This window comes from Osmerus eperlanus, chromosome 24 (assembly GCF_963692335.1).
Source record: "Osmerus eperlanus chromosome 24, fOsmEpe2.1, whole genome shotgun sequence".
NCBI classification, from domain to species: Eukaryota; Metazoa; Chordata; class Actinopteri; order Osmeriformes; family Osmeridae; genus Osmerus; species Osmerus eperlanus.
The window spans coordinates 92,911-110,740 of NC_085041.1; the positions used below are offsets into that span (position 1 = coordinate 92,911).

At 44.4% G+C, this 17,830-nt stretch overlaps 1 protein-coding gene across 2 annotated transcripts; it reads left to right on the top strand.

Annotated features, from left to right (window-relative positions):
- The first annotated feature begins 12,679 nt into the window (after positions 1-12,679).
- On the top strand, positions 12,680-17,588 carry use1 (unconventional SNARE in the ER 1 homolog (S. cerevisiae)). Of its 2 annotated transcripts, XR_009928400.1 has the most exons (9): positions 12,680-12,864; positions 13,551-13,600; positions 14,096-14,174; positions 14,280-14,432; positions 14,553-14,568; positions 14,761-14,791; positions 15,555-15,717; positions 15,936-17,307; positions 17,460-17,588. XR_009928400.1 is itself a non-coding variant. In XM_062450838.1 (8 exons), exons 1-8 carry the CDS (start codon positions 12,763-12,765, stop codon positions 16,116-16,118), a joined length of 777 nt encoding a protein of 258 aa, XP_062306822.1. In that variant the 5' UTR covers positions 12,680-12,762; the 3' UTR covers positions 16,119-17,588. The 2 variants fall into 2 exon arrangements, 1 of the variants encoding a protein (XP_062306822.1); XM_062450838.1 differs by having other exon boundaries at positions 15,936-17,588.
- Positions 17,589-17,830: the final 242 nt, after the last annotated feature.

Consider the following 17,830-nt stretch of genomic DNA (forward strand, 5'->3'; position numbering starts at 1 on the left):
GTTTTGGATTGGATTTTAAGATTTTTGACCATATTTGTCTTCCCTTTTTGTCCGGCCCATAACTCTGCCTAGAAAGGCCCTACATGCACCAAACTTGGTCTGGTCTGCTCATCAGAGATCCCTCTACGGGCATGTTTTTGATTGGATTTAAAAAAAAAATGACAATATTTGTCTTCCCTTTTTGTCCGGCCCATAACTCTGCCTAGAAAGGCCCTACATGCCCCAAACTTGGTCTGGTCTGCTCATCAGAGATCCCTCTACAGGCATGTTTTGGATTGGATTTTTAAAAAAAATGACCATATTTGTCTTCCCTTTTTGTCCGGCCCATAACTCTGCCTAGAAAGGCCCTACATGCCCCAAACTTGGTCTGGTCTGCTCATCAGAGATCCCTCTACGGGCATGTTTTGGATTGGATTTTTTTTTTAAATTACAATATTTGTCTTCCCTTTTTGTCCGGCCCATAACTCTGCCTAGAAAGGCCCTACATGCACCAAACTTGGTCTGGTCTGCTCATCAGAGATCCCTCTACGGGCATGTTTTTGATTGGATTTAAAAAAAAAATGACAATATTTGTCTTCCCTTTTTGTCCGGCCCATAACTCTGCCTAGAAAGGCCCTACATGCCCCAAACTTGGTCTGGTCTGCTCATCAGAGATCCCTCTACAGGCATGTTTTGGATTGGATTTTTAAAAAAAATGACCATATTTGTCTTCCCTTTTTGTCCGGCCCATAACTCTGCCTAGAAAGGCCCTACATGCCCCAAACTTGGTCTGGTCTGCTCATCAGAGATCCCTCTACGGGCATGTTTTGGATTGGATTTTTTTTTTAAATTACAATATTTCTCTTCCCTTTTTGTCCGGCCCATAACTCTGCCTAGAAAGGCCCTACATGCACCAAACTTGGTCTGGTCTGCTCATCAGAGATCCCTCTACGGGCATGTTTTGGATTGGATTTTTTTAAAAAATGACCATATTTGTCTTCCCTTTTTGTCCGGCCCATAACTCTGCCTAGAAAGGCCCTACATGCCCCAAACTTGGTCTGGTCTGCTCATCAGAGATCCCTCTACGGGCATGTTTTGGATTGGATTTTTTTTTTAAATTACAATATTTGTCTTCCCTTTTTGTCCGGCCCATAACTCTGCCTAGAAAGGCCCTACATGCACCAAACTTGGTCTGGTCTGCTCATCAGAGATCCCTCTACGGGCATGTTTTTGATTGGATTAAAAAAAAAAATGACAATATTTGTCTTCCCTTTTTGTCCGGCCCATAACTCTGCCTAGAAAGGCCCTACATGCCCCAAACTTGGTCTGGTCTGCTCATCAGAGATCCCTCTACAGGCATGTTTTGGATTGGATTTTTAAAAAAAATGACCATATTTGTCTTCCCTTTTTGTCCGGCCCATAACTCTGCCTAGAAAGGCCCTACATGCCCCAAACTTGGTCTGGTCTGCTCATCAGAGATCCCTCTACGGGCATGTTTTGGATTGGATTTTTTTTTTAAATTACAATATTTGTCTTCCCTTTTTGTCCGGCCCATAACTCTGCCTAGAAAGGCCCTACATGCACCAAACTTGGTCTGGTCTGCTCATCAGAGATCCCTCTACGGGCATGTTTTGGATTGGATTTTTAAAAAAAATGACCATATTTGTCTTCCCTTTTTGTCCGGCCCATAACTCTGCCTAGAAAGGCCCTACATGCCCCAAACTTGGTCTGGTCTGCTCATCAGAGATCCCTCTACGGGCATGTTTTGGATTGGATTTTTTTTTTAAATTACAATATTTGTCTTCCCTTTTTGTCCGGCCCATAACTCTGCCTAGAAAGGCCCTACATGCCCCAAACTTGGTCTGGTCTGCTCATCAGAGATCCCTCTACGGGCATGTTTTGGATTGGATTTTTTTTTTAAATTACAATATTTGTCTTCCCTTTTTGTCCGGCCCATAACTCTGCCTAGAAAGGCCCTAGATGCCCCAAACTTGGTCTGGTCTGCTCATCAGAGTCCCCTCTACGGGCGTGTTTTGGATTGGATTTTAAGATTTTTGACCATATTTGTCTTCCCTTTTTGTCCGGCCCATAACTCTGCCTAGAAAGGCCCTACATGCCCCAAACTTGGTCTGGTCTGCTCATCAGAGATCCCTCTACAGGCATGTTTTGGATTGGATTTTTAAAAAAAATGACAATATTTGTCTTCCCTTTTTGTCCGGCCCATAACTGTGCCTAGAAAGGCCCTACATGCCCCAAACTTGGTCTGGTCTGCTCATCAGAGATCCCTCTACGGGCATGTTTTGGATTGGATTTAAAAAAAAAATGACAATATTTGTCTTCCCTTTTTGTCCGGCCCATAACTCTGCCTAGAAAGGCCCTAGATGCCCCAAACTTGGTCTGGTCTGCTCATCAGAGTCCCCTCTACGGGCGTGTTTTGGATTGGATTTTAAGATTTTTGACCATATTTGTCTTCCCTTTTTGTCCGGCCCATAACTCTGCCTAGAAAGGCCCTACATGCACCAAACTTGGTCTGGTCTGCTCATCAGAGATCCCTCTACGGGCATGTTTTTGATTGGATTTAAAAAAAAAATGACAATATTTGTCTTCCCTTTTTGTCCGGCCCATAACTCTGCCTAGAAAGGCCCTACATGCCCCAAACTTGGTCTGGTCTGCTCATCAGAGATCCCTCTACAGGCATGTTTTGGATTGGATTTTTAAAAAAAATGACCATATTTGTCTTCCCTTTTTGTCCGGCCCATAACTCTGCCTAGAAAGGCCCTACATGCCCCAAACTTGGTCTGGTCTGCTCATCAGAGATCCCTCTACGGGCATGTTTTGGATTGGATTTTTTTTTTAAATTACAATATTTGTCTTCCCTTTTTGTCCGGCCCATAACTCTGCCTAGAAAGGCCCTACATGCACCAAACTTGGTCTGGTCTGCTCATCAGAGATCCCTCTACGGGCATGTTTTGGATTGGATTTTTTAAAAAAATGACCATATTTGTCTTCCCTTTTTGTCCGGCCCATAACTCTGCCTAGAAAGGCCCTACATGCCCCAAACTTGGTCTGGTCTGCTCATCAGAGATCCCTCTACGGGCATGTTTTGGATTGGATTTTTTTTTTAAATTACAATATTTGTCTTCCCTTTTTGTCCGGCCCATAACTCTGCCTAGAAAGGCCCTACATGCACCAAACTTGGTCTGGTCTGCTCATCAGAGATCCCTCTACGGGCATGTTTTTGATTGGATTTTAAAAAAAAATGACAATATTTGTCTTCCCTTTTTGTCCGGCCCATAACTCTGCCTAGAAAGGCCCTACATGCCCCAAACTTGGTCTGGTCTGCTCATCAGAGATCCCTCTACAGGCATGTTTTGGATTGGATTTTTAAAAAAAATGACCATATTTGTCTTCCCTTTTTGTCCGGCCCATAACTCTGCCTAGAAAGGCCCTACATGCCCCAAACTTGGTCTGGTCTGCTCATCAGAGATCCCTCTACGGGCATGTTTTGGATTGGATTTTTTTTTTAAATTACAATATTTCTCTTCCCTTTTTGTCCGGCCCATAACTCTGCCTAGAAAGGCCCTACATGCACCAAACTTGGTCTGGTCTGCTCATCAGAGATCCCTCTACGGGCATGTTTTGGATTGGATTTTTTTAAAAAATGACCATATTTGTCTTCCCTTTTTGTCCGGCCCATAACTCTGCCTAGAAAGGCCCTACATGCCCCAAACTTGGTCTGGTCTGCTCATCAGAGATCCCTCTACGGGCATGTTTTGGATTGGATTTTTTTTTTAAATTACAATATTTGTCTTCCCTTTTTGTCCGGCCCATAACTCTGCCTAGAAAGGCCCTACATGCACCAAACTTGGTCTGGTCTGCTCATCAGAGATCCCTCTACGGGCATGTTTTTGATTGGATTAAAAAAAAAAATGACAATATTTGTCTTCCCTTTTTGTCCGGCCCATAACTCTGCCTAGAAAGGCCCTACATGCCCCAAACTTGGTCTGGTCTGCTCATCAGAGATCCCTCTACAGGCATGTTTTGGATTGGATTTTTAAAAAAAATGACCATATTTGTCTTCCCTTTTTGTCCGGCCCATAACTCTGCCTAGAAAGGCCCTACATGCCCCAAACTTGGTCTGGTCTGCTCATCAGAGATCCCTCTACGGGCATGTTTTGGATTGGATTTTTTTTTTAAATTACAATATTTGTCTTCCCTTTTTGTCCGGCCCATAACTCTGCCTAGAAAGGCCCTACATGCACCAAACTTGGTCTGGTCTGCTCATCAGAGATCCCTCTACGGGCATGTTTTGGATTGGATTTTTAAAAAAAATGACCATATTTGTCTTCCCTTTTTGTCCGGCCCATAACTCTGCCTAGAAAGGCCCTACATGCCCCAAACTTGGTCTGGTCTGCTCATCAGAGATCCCTCTACGGGCATGTTTTGGATTGGATTTTTTTTTTAAATTACAATATTTGTCTTCCCTTTTTGTCCGGCCCATAACTCTGCCTAGAAAGGCCCTACATGCCCCAAACTTGGTCTGGTCTGCTCATCAGAGATCCCTCTACGGGCATGTTTTGGATTGGATTTTTAAAAAAAATGACAATATTTGTCTTCCCTTTTTGTCCGGCCCATAACTCTGCCTAGAAAGGCCCTAGATGCCCCAAACTTGGTCTGGTCTGCTCATCAGAGTCCCCTCTACGGGCGTGTTTTGGATTGGATTTTAAGATTTTTGACCATATTTGTCTTCCCTTTTTGTCCGGCCCATAACTCTGCCTAGAAAGGCCCTACATGCCCCAAACTTGGTCTGGTCTGCTCATCAGAGATCCCTCTACAGGCATGTTTTGGATTGGATTTAAAAAAAAAATGACCATATTTGTCTTCCCTTTTTGTCCGGCCCATAACTCTGCCTAGAAAGGCCCTACATGCCCCAAACTTGGTCTGGTCTGCTCATCAGAGATCCCTCTACAGGCATGTTTTGGATTGGATTTTTTTTTTAATTGACCATTTTTGTCTTCCCTTTTCGTCCGGCCCATAACTCTGCCTAGAAAGGCCCTACATGCCCCAAACTTGGTCTGGTCTGCTCATCAGAGATCCCTCTACAGGCATGTTTTGGATTGGATTTTTAAAAAAAATGACCATATTTGTCTTCCCTTTTTGTCCGGCCCATAACTCTGCCTAGAAAGGCCCTACATGCCCCAAACTTGGTCTGGTCTGCTCATCAGAGATCCCTCTACGGGCATGTTTTGGATTGGATTTTTTTTTTAAATGACAATATTTGTCTTCCCTTTTTGTCCGGCCCATAACTCTGCCTAGAAAGGCCCTACATGCCCCAAACTTGGTCTGGTCTGCTCATCAGAGTCCCCTCTACGGGCGTGTTTTGGATTGGATTTTTTTTTTTAAATGACTATATTTGTCTTCCCTTTTTGTCTGGCCCATAACTCTGCCTAGAAAGGCCCTACATGCCCCAAACTTGGTCTGGTCTGCTCATCAGAGTCCCCTCTACGGGAGTGTTTTGGATTGGATTTTAAGATTTTTGACCATATTTGTCTTCCCTTTTTGTCCGGCCCATAACTCTGCCTAGAAAGGCCCTACATGCCCCAAACTTGGTCTGGTCTGCTAATCAGAGTCCCCTCTACGGGCGTGTTTTGGATTGGATTTTTTTTTTAAATGACTATATTTGTCTTCCCTTTTTGTCCGGCCCATAACTCTGCCTAGAAAGGCCCTACATGCCCCAAACTTGGTCTGGTCTGCTCATCAGAGTCCCCTCTACGGGCTTGTTTTGGATTGGATTTTAAGATTTTTGACCATATTTGTCTTCCCTTTTTGTCTGGCCCATAACTCTGCCTAGAAAGGCCCTACATGCCCCAAACTTGGTCTGGTCTGCTCATCAGAGTCCCCTCTACGGGCGTGTTTTGGATTGGATTTTTTTTTTAAATGACCATATTTGTCTTCCCTTTTTGTCCGGCCCATAACTCTGCCTAGAAAGGCCCTACATGCCCCAAACTTGGTCTGGTCTGCTCATCAGAGTCCCCTCTACGGGCGTGTTTTGGATTGGATTTTAAGATTTTTGACCATATTTGTCTTCCCTTTTTGTCTGGCCCATAACTGTGCCTAGAAAGGCCCTACATGCCCCAAACTTGGTCTGGTCTGCTCATCAGAGTCCCCTCTACGGGCGTGTTTTGGATTGGATTTTTTTTTTTAAATGACTATATTTGTCTTCCCTTTTTGTCCGGCCCATAACTGTGCCTAGAAAGGCCCTACATGCCCCAAACTTGGTCTGGTCTGCTCATCAGAGTCCCCTCTACAGGCGTGTTTTGGATTGGATTTTTTTTTTTTTATGACAATATTTGTCTTCCCTTTTTGTCCGGCCCATAACTCTGCCTAGAAAGGCCCTACATGCCCCAAACTTGGTCTGGTCTGCTCATCAGAGTCCCCTCTACGGGCGTGTTGTTTTTTTAAATTGACCATATTTGTCTTCCCTTTTTGTCCGGCCCATAACTCTGCCTAGAAAGGCCCTACATTCCCCAAACTTGGTCTTGTCTGCTCATCAGAGTCCCCTCTATGGGCGTGTTTTGGATTGGATTTTAAGATTTTTGACCATATTTGTCTTCCCTTTTTGTCTGGCCCATAACTCTGCCTAGAAAGGCCCTACATGCCCCAAACTTGGTCTGGTCTGCTCATCAGAGTCCCCTCTACGGGCGTGTTTTGGATTGGATTTTTTTTTTTTAATGACTATATTTGTCTTCCCTTTTTGTCCGGCCGATAACTCTGCCTAGAAAGGCCCTACATGCCCCAAACTTGGTCTGGTCTGCTCATCAGAGTCCCCTCTACGGGCGTGTTTTGGATTGGATTTTAAGATTTTTGACCATATTTGACTTCCCTTTTTGTCTGGCCCATAACTCTGCCTAGAAAGGCCCTACATGCCCCAAACTTGGTCAGGTCTGATCATCAGAGTCCCCTCTACGGGCGTGTTTTGGATTGGATTTTTTTTTTTAAATGACTATATTTGTCTTCCCTTTTTGTCCGGCCCATAACTCTGCCTAGAAAGGCCCTACATGCCCCAAACTTGGTCTGGTCTGCTCATCAGAGATCCCTCTACGGGCATGTTTTGGATTGGATTTTTTTTTTAAATGACCATATTTGTCTTCCCTTTTTGTCCGGCCCATAACTCTGCCTAGAAAGGCCCTACATGCCCCAAACTTGGTCTGGTCTGCTCATCAGAGTCCCCTCTACGGGCGTGTTTTGGATTGGATTTTAAGATTTTTGACCATATTTGTCTTCCCTTTTTGTCTGGCCCATAACTCTGCCTAGAAAGGCCCTACATGCCCCAAACTTGGTCTGGTCTGCTCATCAGAGATCCCTCTACGGGCATGTTTTGGATTGGATTTTTTTTTTAAATGACAATATTTGTCTTCCCTTTTTGTCCGGCCCATAACTCTGCCTAGAAAGGCCCTACATGCCCCAAACTTGGTCTGGTCTGCTCATCAGAGTCCCCTCTACGGGCGTGTTTTGGATTGGATTTTTTTTTTTAAATGACTATATTTGTCTTCCCTTTTTGTCTGGCCCATAACTCTGCCTAGAAAGGCCCTACATGCCCCAAACTTGGTCTGGTCTGCTCATCAGAGTCCCCTCTACGGGAGTGTTTTGGATTGGATTTTAAGATTTTTGACCATATTTGTCTTCCCTTTTTGTCCGGCCCATAACTCTGCCTAGAAAGGCCCTACATGCCCCAAACTTGGTCTGGTCTGCTCATCAGAGTCCCCTCTACGGGCATGTTTTGGATTGGATTTTAAGATTTTTGACCATATTTGTCTTCCCTTTTTGTCTGGCCCATAACTCTGCCTATAAAGGCCCTACATGCCCCAAACTTGGTCTGGTCTGCTCATCAGAGTCCCCTCTACGTGCGTGTTTTGGATTGGATTTTAAGATTTTTGACCATATTTGTCTTCCCTTTTTGTCTGGCCCATAACTCTGCCTAGAAAGGCCCTACATGCCCCAAACTTGGTCTGGTCTGCTCATCAGAGTCCCCTCTACGGGCGTGTTTTGGATTGGATTTTTTTTTTTAAATGACTATATTTGTCTTCCCTTTTTGTCCGGCCCATAACTCTGCCTAGAAAGGCCCTACATGCCCCAAACTTGGTCTGGTCTGCTCATCAGAGTCCCCTCTACGGGCTTGTTTTGGATTGGATTTTAAGATTTTTGACCATATTTGTCTTCCCTTTTTGTCTGGCCCATAACTCTGCCTAGAAAGGCCCTACATGCCCCAAACTTGGTCTGGTCTGCTCATCAGAGTCCCCTCTACGGGCGTGTTTTGGATTGGATTTTTTTTTTAAATGACTATATTTGTCTTCCCTTTTTGTCTGGCCCATAACTCTGCCTAGAAAGGCCCTACATGCCCCAAACTTGGTCTGGTCTGCTCATCAGAGATCCCTCTACGGGCATGTTTTGGATTGGATTTTTTTTTTAAATGACCATATTTGTCTTCCCTTTTTGTCCGGCCCATAACTCTGCCTAGAAAGGCCCTACATGCCCCAAACTTGGTCTGGTCTGCTCATCAGAGTCCCCTCTACGGGCGTGTTGTGGATTGGATTTTAAGATTTTTGACCATATTTGTCTTCCCTTTTTGTCTGGCCCATAACTGTGCCTAGAAAGGCCCTACATGCCCCAAACTTGGTCTGGTCTGCTAATCAGAGTCCCCTCTACGGGCGTGTTTTGGATTGGATTTTTTTTTTTAAATGACTATATTTGTCTTCCCTTTTTGTCCGGCCCATAACTCTGCCTAGAAAGGCCCTACATGCCCCAAACTTGGTCTGGTCTGCTCATCAGAGTCCCCTCTACGGGCTTGTTTTGGATTGGATTTTAAGATTTTTGACCATATTTGTCTTCCCTTTTTGTCTGGCCCATAACTCTGCCTAGAAAGGCCCTACATGCCCCAAACTTGGTCTGGTCTGCTCATCAGAGTCCCCTCTACGGGCGTGTTTTGGATTGGATTTTTTTTTTAAATGACTATATTTGTCTTCCCTTTTTGTCCGGCCCATAACTCTGCCTAGAAAGGCCCTACATGCCCCAAACTTGGTCTGGTCTGCTCATCAGAGTCCCCTCTACGGGCGTGTTTTGGATTGGATTTTAAGATTTTTGACCATATTTGTCTTCCCTTTTTGTCTGGCCCATAACTGTGCCTAGAAAGGCCCTACATGCCCCAAACTTGGTCTGGTCTGCTCATCAGAGTCCCCTCTACGGGCGTGTTTTGGATTGGATTTTTTTTTTTAAATGACTATATTTGTCTTCCCTTTTTGTCCGGCCCATAACTCTGCCTAGAAAGGCCCTACATGCCCCAAACTTGGTCTGGTCTGCTCATCAGAGTCCCCTCTACGGGCATGTTTTGGATTGGATTTTAAGATTTTTGACCATATTTGTCTTCCCTTTTTGTCTGGCCCATAACTCTGCCTATAAAGGCCCTACATGCCCCAAACTTGGTCTGGTCTGCTCATCAGAGTCCCCTCTACAGGCGTGTTTTGGATTGGATTTTTTTTTTTTTATGACAATATTTGTCTTCCCTTTTTGTCCGGCCCATAACTCTGCCTAGAAAGGCCCTACATGCCCCAAACTTGGTCTGGTCTGCTCATCAGAGTCCCCTCTACGGGCGTGTTGTTTTTTTAAATTGACCATATTTGTCTTCCCTTTTTGTCCGGCCCATAACTCTGCCTAGAAAGGCCCTACATTCCCCAAACTTGGTCTTGTCTGCTCATCAGAGTCCCCTCTACGGGCGTGTTTTGGATTGGATTTTAAGATTTTTGACCATATTTGTCTTCCCTTTTTGTCTGGCCCATAACTCTGCCTAGAAAGGCCCTACATGCCCCAAACTTGGTCTGGTCTGCTCATCAGAGTCCCCTCTACGGGCGTGTTTTGGATTGGATTTTTTTTTTTAAATGACTATATTTGTCTTCCCTTTTTGTCCGGCCCATAACTCTGCCTAGAAAGGCCCTACATGCCCCAAACTTGGTCTGGTCTGCTCATCAGAGTCCCCTCTACGGGCGTGTTTTGGATTGGATTTTAAGATTTTTGACCATATTTGACTTCCCTTTTTGTCTGGCCCATAACTCTGCCTAGAAAGGCCCTACATGCCCCAAACTTGGTCTGGTCTGATCATCAGAGTCCCCTCTACAGGAGTGTTTTGGATTGGATTTTAAGATTTTTGACCATATTTGTGTTCCATTTTTGTCTGGCCCATAACTCTGCCTAGAAAGGCCCTACATGCCCCAAACTTGGTCTGGTCTGCTCATCAGAGATCCCTCTACAGGCATGTTTTGGATTGGATTTTAAAAAAAAAGACCATATTTGTCTTCCCTTTTTGTCTGGCCCATAACTGTGCCTAGAAAGGCCCTACATGCCCCAAACTTGGTCTGGTCTGCTCATCAGAGTCCCCTCTACGGGCGTGTTTTGGATTGGATTTTTTTTTTTAAATGACCATATTTGTCTTCCCTTTTTGTCCGGCCCATAACTCTGCCTAGAAAGGCCCTACATGCCCCAAACTTGGTCTGGTCTGCTCATCAGAGTCCCCTCTACGGGCGTGTTTTGGATTGGATTTTTTTTTTAAATGACTATATTTGTCTTCCCTTTTTGTCCGGCCCATAACTCTGCCTAGAAAGGCCCTACATGCCCCAAACTTGGTCTGGTCTGCTCATCAGAGTCCCCTCTACGGGCGTGTTTTGGATTGGATTTTAAGATTTTTGACCATATTTGTCTTCCCTTTTTGTCTGGCCCATAACTGTGCCTAGAAAGGCCCTACATGCCCCAAACTTGGTCTGGTCTGCTCATCAGAGTCCCCTCTACGGGCGTGTTTTGGATTGGATTTTAAGATTTTTGACCATATTTGTCTTCCCTTTTTGTCCGGCCCATAACTCTGCCTAGAAAGGCCCTACATGCCCCAAACTTGGTCTGGTCTGCTCATCAGAGTCCCCTCTACGGGCATGTTTTGGATTGGATTTTAAGATTTTTGACCATATTTGTCTTCCCTTTTTGTCTGGCCCATAACTCTGCCTATAAAGGCCCTACATGCCCCAAACTTGGTCTGGTCTGCTCATCAGAGTCCCCTCTACGGGCGTGTTTTGGATTGGATTTTTTTTTTTAAATGACAATATTTGTCTTCCCTTTTTGTCCGGCCCATAACTCTGCCTAGAAAGGCCCTACATGCCCCAAACTTGGTCTGGTCTGCTCATCAGAGTCCCCTCTACGGGCGTGTTTTTTTTTTAAATTGACCATATTTGTCTTCCCTTTTTGTCCGGCCCATAACTCTGCCTAGAAAGGCCCTACATTCCCCAAACTTGGTCTGGTCTGCTCATCAGAGTCCCCTCTACGGGCGTGTTTTGGATTGGATTTTAAGATTTTTGACCATATTTGTCTTCCCTTTTTGTCTGGCCCATAACTCTGCCTAGAAAGGCCCTACATGCCCCAAACTTGGTCTGGTCTGCTCATCAGAGTCCCCTCTACGGGCGTGTTTTGGATTGGATTTTTTTTTTTAAATGACTATATTTGTCTTCCCTTTTTGTCCGGCCCATAACTCTGCCTAGAAAGGCCCTACATGCCCCAAACTTGGTCTGGTCTGCTCATCAGAGTCCCCTCTACGGGCGTGTTTTGGATTGGATTTTAAGATTTTTGACCATATTTGACTTCCCTTTTTGTCTGGCCCATAACTCTGCCTAGAAAGGCCCTACATGCCCCAAACTTGGTCTGGTCTGATCATCAGAGTCCCCTCTACAGGCGTGTTTTGGATTGGATTTTAAGATTTTTGACCATATTTGTCTTCCCTTTTTGTCTGGCCCATAACTCTGCCTAGAAAGGCCCTACATGCCCCAAACTTGGTCTGGTCTGCTCATCAGAGTCCCCTCTACGGGCATGTTTTGGATTGGATTTTTTTTTAAGCAACATTGTACCGAATTTGGTTGCAGTTCCACCAGAGTTCCACTGGGAGTGATCGCGGTCGAGTGCAGAATGAATGGGAGTCTATGGAGCTAAACGGCTAAATGTGTCTCTCACCTGATTGTCGTTGAGAAATCTGTGATTTTATTGTAGTTTGTATATGTTCAACATGGATTATAGGTCGAAAATTGAATGAATGAGCTCTTATGGCCTTTCTATTTCTTACAGGGTGAGTCCTTGTTGCCCATAACACGCTAGCATTCTGCTAATGAATGCTGATTGGTTAGTGAAGGACTGACTACGACCAGAGATCCCGCTTGATGGCATCCGAAGCAGAATCAGATTGTCAGAGCATTAGCAACATTAGCAACAACATTAGCAACCCAAAACTCTTTCTAGCATGTGTATTGACAAGGAGAGCCTAACCTGTCAGCTGTGTTGTCATAGCTCGAGAGAAAAAAGGAAGTGACCAGAGCTTGCCGTAAAACAATATCTCTGGTCGTACGATGTGTATGACGTCAATGACATTTTAAAAGACCCAGCAGTGTGTATTTGTTTTGCCTCCCCTTTCGAATTCAAATACAAATTACTAGAAAAAAAATTCTATCCTGAGAAAAGTGGATTTTGAGGGGTATAGCTCCATAGACCTCCATTCATTCTGCACTCGACCGTTAGCGCCCTCATATGGAACTAGAGTCGAACTGCAACCAGTTCAGAACCCGGAAGTTTCCCGAGACTGGCAGTTCCCTCTATATTAGACATTCTCTGTCAATATTCAATTTTAAAAAGCCTTCTCTTTCCACGCCCACCATTTCTGCTGTATTTACGTCACATCCTTGCGACATCCTGTCAGTTTCAAACATGGCTTCGTCCAGGCTAGAAATCAATTTTATCAGGTTATTGTCTCGTTGTGAATCTATAGCCTCGGAAAAACGAGGTGAAACGGAATGGAGACTGGAAAAGGTACACAATACAATACAACTGATACAATTTAAATCACTGATAACTAGATAGTCTAACCCTAGCTTGATATGTGTTCTCCGTATGACTTGATGTTGACACCAGGGCTGCTAACGCGAGTCAGCACCAAGTTTGCTCGGGTCAGCCACGTCGTCAGCTGCTGTAGCTCTTTAGCTAGCCAAACGCACCAACACTGTGTAATATACATATATTACACATATTGCTGTTTTAATCGCAGTCGCTGTTACTTCATAACAGTATTTAACATAAACAGTCGAGCTGCTAGCTAGTTGGTGTGTGTGTTTAGATCAAGTGCCATGACAACATTCATGTGAACTACAGAGCTAAGTAGATGTCCCTATTGCAGTAGTACTATATAGCTTGTTAGTTTTCTAGTTTTACGTATGTCTGCTTGCCCCAGATCTGTAAAACGGATTTGCTCCCTTTTGCTAAACACGGTAGTTTGGTTCTTGATATCCAAAAGCTGTGCCGTGTCAAAAATAACTGGCATTGTTTTTAGAATATAAGCGCCTTACAGTGTTCCTGTTAAGAGGCTTGACACACTGTTATTAAACAGGACTAAATGGTCTCTTGAGTGTCGTCTCATTGAATACCAAACATATTACAACACCCAGTTGCAACAGAATGTGTCCATTTAGGATAACAGCCTTTTTCCTCCTGTGCTGTAGTACGTTGGGGCGCTGGAAGAAATGCTGGCGGCAATGAGGAAGAGTCCGAGGTAGGAGAACCACCTTGCAATATAATTACTGAATATAGAAATATTCTCAGTATGTAGAAAGTTAGTTATAAAAGTACAGTGGAATTACCTCCCTGTTTAGCGTTTTTGTTGCTTATCATTTTTATTCTCAGTGCCTGGTAGCTGTGATGTGGTTACTTTGAGATGTGGCTAGTAAATACAGACCTGGTTGTTACCTGGACTCTGACCACCAGAAGAACTATACTGTACTAGTGTATAGAAAACTATACTATACTGGTGTATAGAACTCTACACTTTCTATATGTAGTATTTGTAAACTGCTTTGGATAAAATCATCTACTAAATGAATAAAATGTAAAGAGTGACTCGTCTGAAGGAACTTTATTGTTTTCTAAAAGGGAATAAAACCACTTTGACCTGTTCCATGCTAAGCATATGCATGTAAATGTCTTGCTCCAGTAGTGTGAGGAACTACTGGATTGGATTACTTTAACATGATTTAATTTCTCATTCCAGCAAACCCACACCAGAAGTTATGGGTGACTATACCCGTAAAGTGGACTTCCTGAAAGGACTTCTGGAAGCGGAGAAACTGGTATTTCTAAAAATATTCTTTCATTTTCAGGCTCATTACTATTCTAATTCTGTATTCTTTCTTACCAGTTTAGTTTTGAATGTGTTGCTGTGGCCTTGTCTCCAGGCATCCCCTACTGAGAAAGCACTGGCCAATCAGTTCCTTGCTCCTGGACGGACACCCACCATAGCCAATGAGAGGATGCCAGCCAGTAAGACGGTGCACATGCAGACCAAGGCGCGGTGCACCGGGGAGATGAGGGAGGAGCTACTGGGCACGGTGAGATGACCTCTGACCTGTACTAGCTAATATACTACTGACCTGTACTGGACAGAAGCTCTGCTCTCTGTGGTGGTGATGTGTGCAACCTTGTTTAACGTCCGTCCTCTTGTCTTACAGGGGCGGCTGAACAAAGGTAAGCACACCTGTCTCGTCTTTATTTGGGTTACCAGGGTTACTGGAACGTAAGGTAGACTTGTGAATCCGTCCAGATCTCACTCTGGTTCACCAGCTGCATGATTCAACACAGTCTTAAAGCTGCTCACCCAAAACCCATCCAGCTACTCTGTTCCACCTGAATGCTTCTTTATCCATGCTTTCTCTTTAGGGTCCTCGGAAACAGACCTGCGCAACAGAAGGTAAAGCACGACTATGTCTATTAATCTATTAAAAAGATATGAATAAATAAATGCATGTATTTTGCTATTGTATCTTGTGTGGTGTATTTATATATATATATATATATATATGTGTGTGTGTGTGTGTGTGTGTGTGTGTGTGTGTGTGTGTATATGAAGATAACATTAAATTAATCAGAAAAACACTATACATTGTTAATGTGGTAAATGACTATTCAAGGTGGGAACGTCTGTTTTTTAATGAAATATCTACATAGGTGTATAGAGGCCCATTTCAAGCAACTCTCACTACAGTGTTCAAATGGTACATTGTGTTTGCTAATTACCTTAGAAGACTAATGGATGATTAGAAGAATTAGAATTAGAATGCTAAAGGTCTCCAATACTGTAATTGCTGCAAATGGAGCATTCTTTGACAAAAGCAAAGTTTGAAGAACAAAATTAATATTTCAAATAAAAATAATTATTTCTAACCTTGTAAATGTCTTGACTATATTTTCTATTCATTTTGCAACTTATTTGATAAATAAAAGTGTGAGTTTTCATGGAAAACTGTCTGAATTGTCTGGGTGACCCCAAACTTTTGAACAGTAGTGTGTGTGTGTGTGTGTGTGTGTGTGTATATATATATATATATATATACTGTATTTATGGATGGATCTTAATGATGATTGATATTTATTTAATTATTTGATAATTTTGTATTTGTGTCTTGTGTTATGTTCATGTGGATGGATATTTATTTCTGCTGTGCGTGTGTCAGGGGCCTGGGTCTGGACGAGCGGCAGTCTGCCTCAGAGCTGGACGCGGTGCTGCAGCATCACCACAACCTGCAGGAGAAGCTGGCAGAGGACATGCTCAGCCTGGCCAGGAACCTGAAGAACAACACTCTGGCTGCGCAGAACATCATCAAGCAGGACAACCAGGTGAGCTGGAGAATCCCCTGAGTCCAACCCTAGCCCTGAGTCCAACCCTAGCCCTGAGCATACAAGGTGTGAGATATGAGTGGAATGGAACGACTGCTATAAAGACTTGTTGTAATACTGAATCCTAACCCTATCACTCAGACCCAAACCACACATGGACAGAAGGAAGGTTTTGCTTATTTTGGACACACTAACAGTTCCCCCCCCCCCCCCCCCAGACCCTGAGCCAGTCCATGCGTCAGGCCGACGTGAACTTTGAGAAGCTGAAAAGTGAGTCTGAGCGTCTGGAGCAGCACACCAAGAAGGCCGTCAACTGGTTCCTGTGGCTCATGCTCCTGGTGGTGTCCTTCATGTTCATCAGCATGATCCTCTTCATCAGGATCTTCCCCAAGCTGAGATGAAGAGCGACTCCAGCTCAACATCTGAACTGTGTTTGCAGCCTGCAGGCTAGCTTGTCCATGTCTCTGTGCTCCTATCAACAAGACTAGATGTAGTCTCTGTTCATAGTTAGACTGCTGGATGCCAGCAAGGGGCTATGTAGTAATCAGAGAGGCTACTGGAAAGCCTTCATGTTAACCACCAGCAGTCTGCTAGTCACCGCATGTAGCTCAGAGATGCCTCACCATGATGCAAGGGTGTGATTGGTTGACCTGCGATAATATCCCCATGTCATTCATTCATTCGCTTGTCTGGGTAAGGAGAGATTCAGGCAATGTTAGGATAGTGTTTCCCCTCCAAATACTTAAGCACTTGATATCCACAACCCTAAAATATATATTCACCACAGTGGCGGACCGTGCCCTCTCACCGTTTATTCAGAGATGGCCCTGACGGACCATCACTGATTCACCACAGCCCTAAAGTACGTTTGGTTTTCCTGGTTCCTCCTGAAGATGTCTTCACTCCTCAACTTGCTTATCCTCAGAGGTGTCATGGTGGGTGTTTATTAGTGTGATGTTGGATGCTTGTGATGTTAACAGGTGAAAGTGGTGACCTTCTATGTAAAAAATGATTGCTGTTCTGTTTGTCCCTCTGTTCCATCCTGCACCAGTGCTTTCGGTGTTGTAGAACAGTGTGTTCAGTAAACCTTGACCCTCACATGATAACACTCTGGCGCCCTCTACTGTTGAAGTGTGTTGCCACTGTGGGATGCTGCTAGGCTTGGCCAGCAGGGGGCAGCAAGGTTCCCTATCCATCTACAAATAGAAGCTGCCGGAATTAGCCATGATGATTACGACCTCTCTGACCCCTGGGGAGAGAATAGCCCTGAACCCTCCTGCCACACACACACACACACACACATCAACCCAAATAAACCCCAGCATCCTGGCAGTAGCTTGGCTGTGTGGTACCACAGGGCTGAGTAGGTCGTAGCAGGCGGAGGGCTATTCTGGTTCCAGCCAACCTGCCTGGGCTTGTTGCTGCCCCAGCAGAAGCCCCTCCTGCTGGGCTAGGGCCTGGTGTATTTCAGACTCTCATGGGGTATTTCTGATGGGTCGGAAGCATAGTCCTATCTGCTGCCCTACCTGTCCTGCACCCTGGGGGGCCACTCAGACCAGGACCACACTGACTCCTTCAGGGAGGAGAAAGGTATATTCAGCACCAGGACTAACAGTCTGGGAACCTGGACTTATCAATGTCATTTAATAAGTTGAGGTAATTTGTTTAATCACTGCATTCTGTCCCTGGATGAGGAAACCTCTGCTCTCCATGTTGTGCCATCTTTCTCCGTTTACCACAAGCATAACCTTGGAGTCCTAAATATTTATACTGGCTGTGACCTCAGACCACCTTGACCTAGAAAAGGTACTTCCTGTTCCTGGCCCTTGACTTCTTGTCTGCACACCCTGATAGTGTTGAGAACTTTGGGTTTACAGTGTGTCTTATTTTAATAAATGACTTGAAATCTTTCAGCCGTCTAGAGCTGTCTTCTTCTTTTGTAGTTTTGAACACGTTTCTCTGGTCCCTGAGGGGCGGTTGCCTGGCAGGACCGGACCTCAGGACAGGAGCAGTCATGTGTGGGAGAACTCCATCTCCCCTCAGAACACTGGCTGTTAAAACATCTTTTATTTCATTTTTTTGCTCGGCTACAGTGAGGATTTGGAGGACCTGC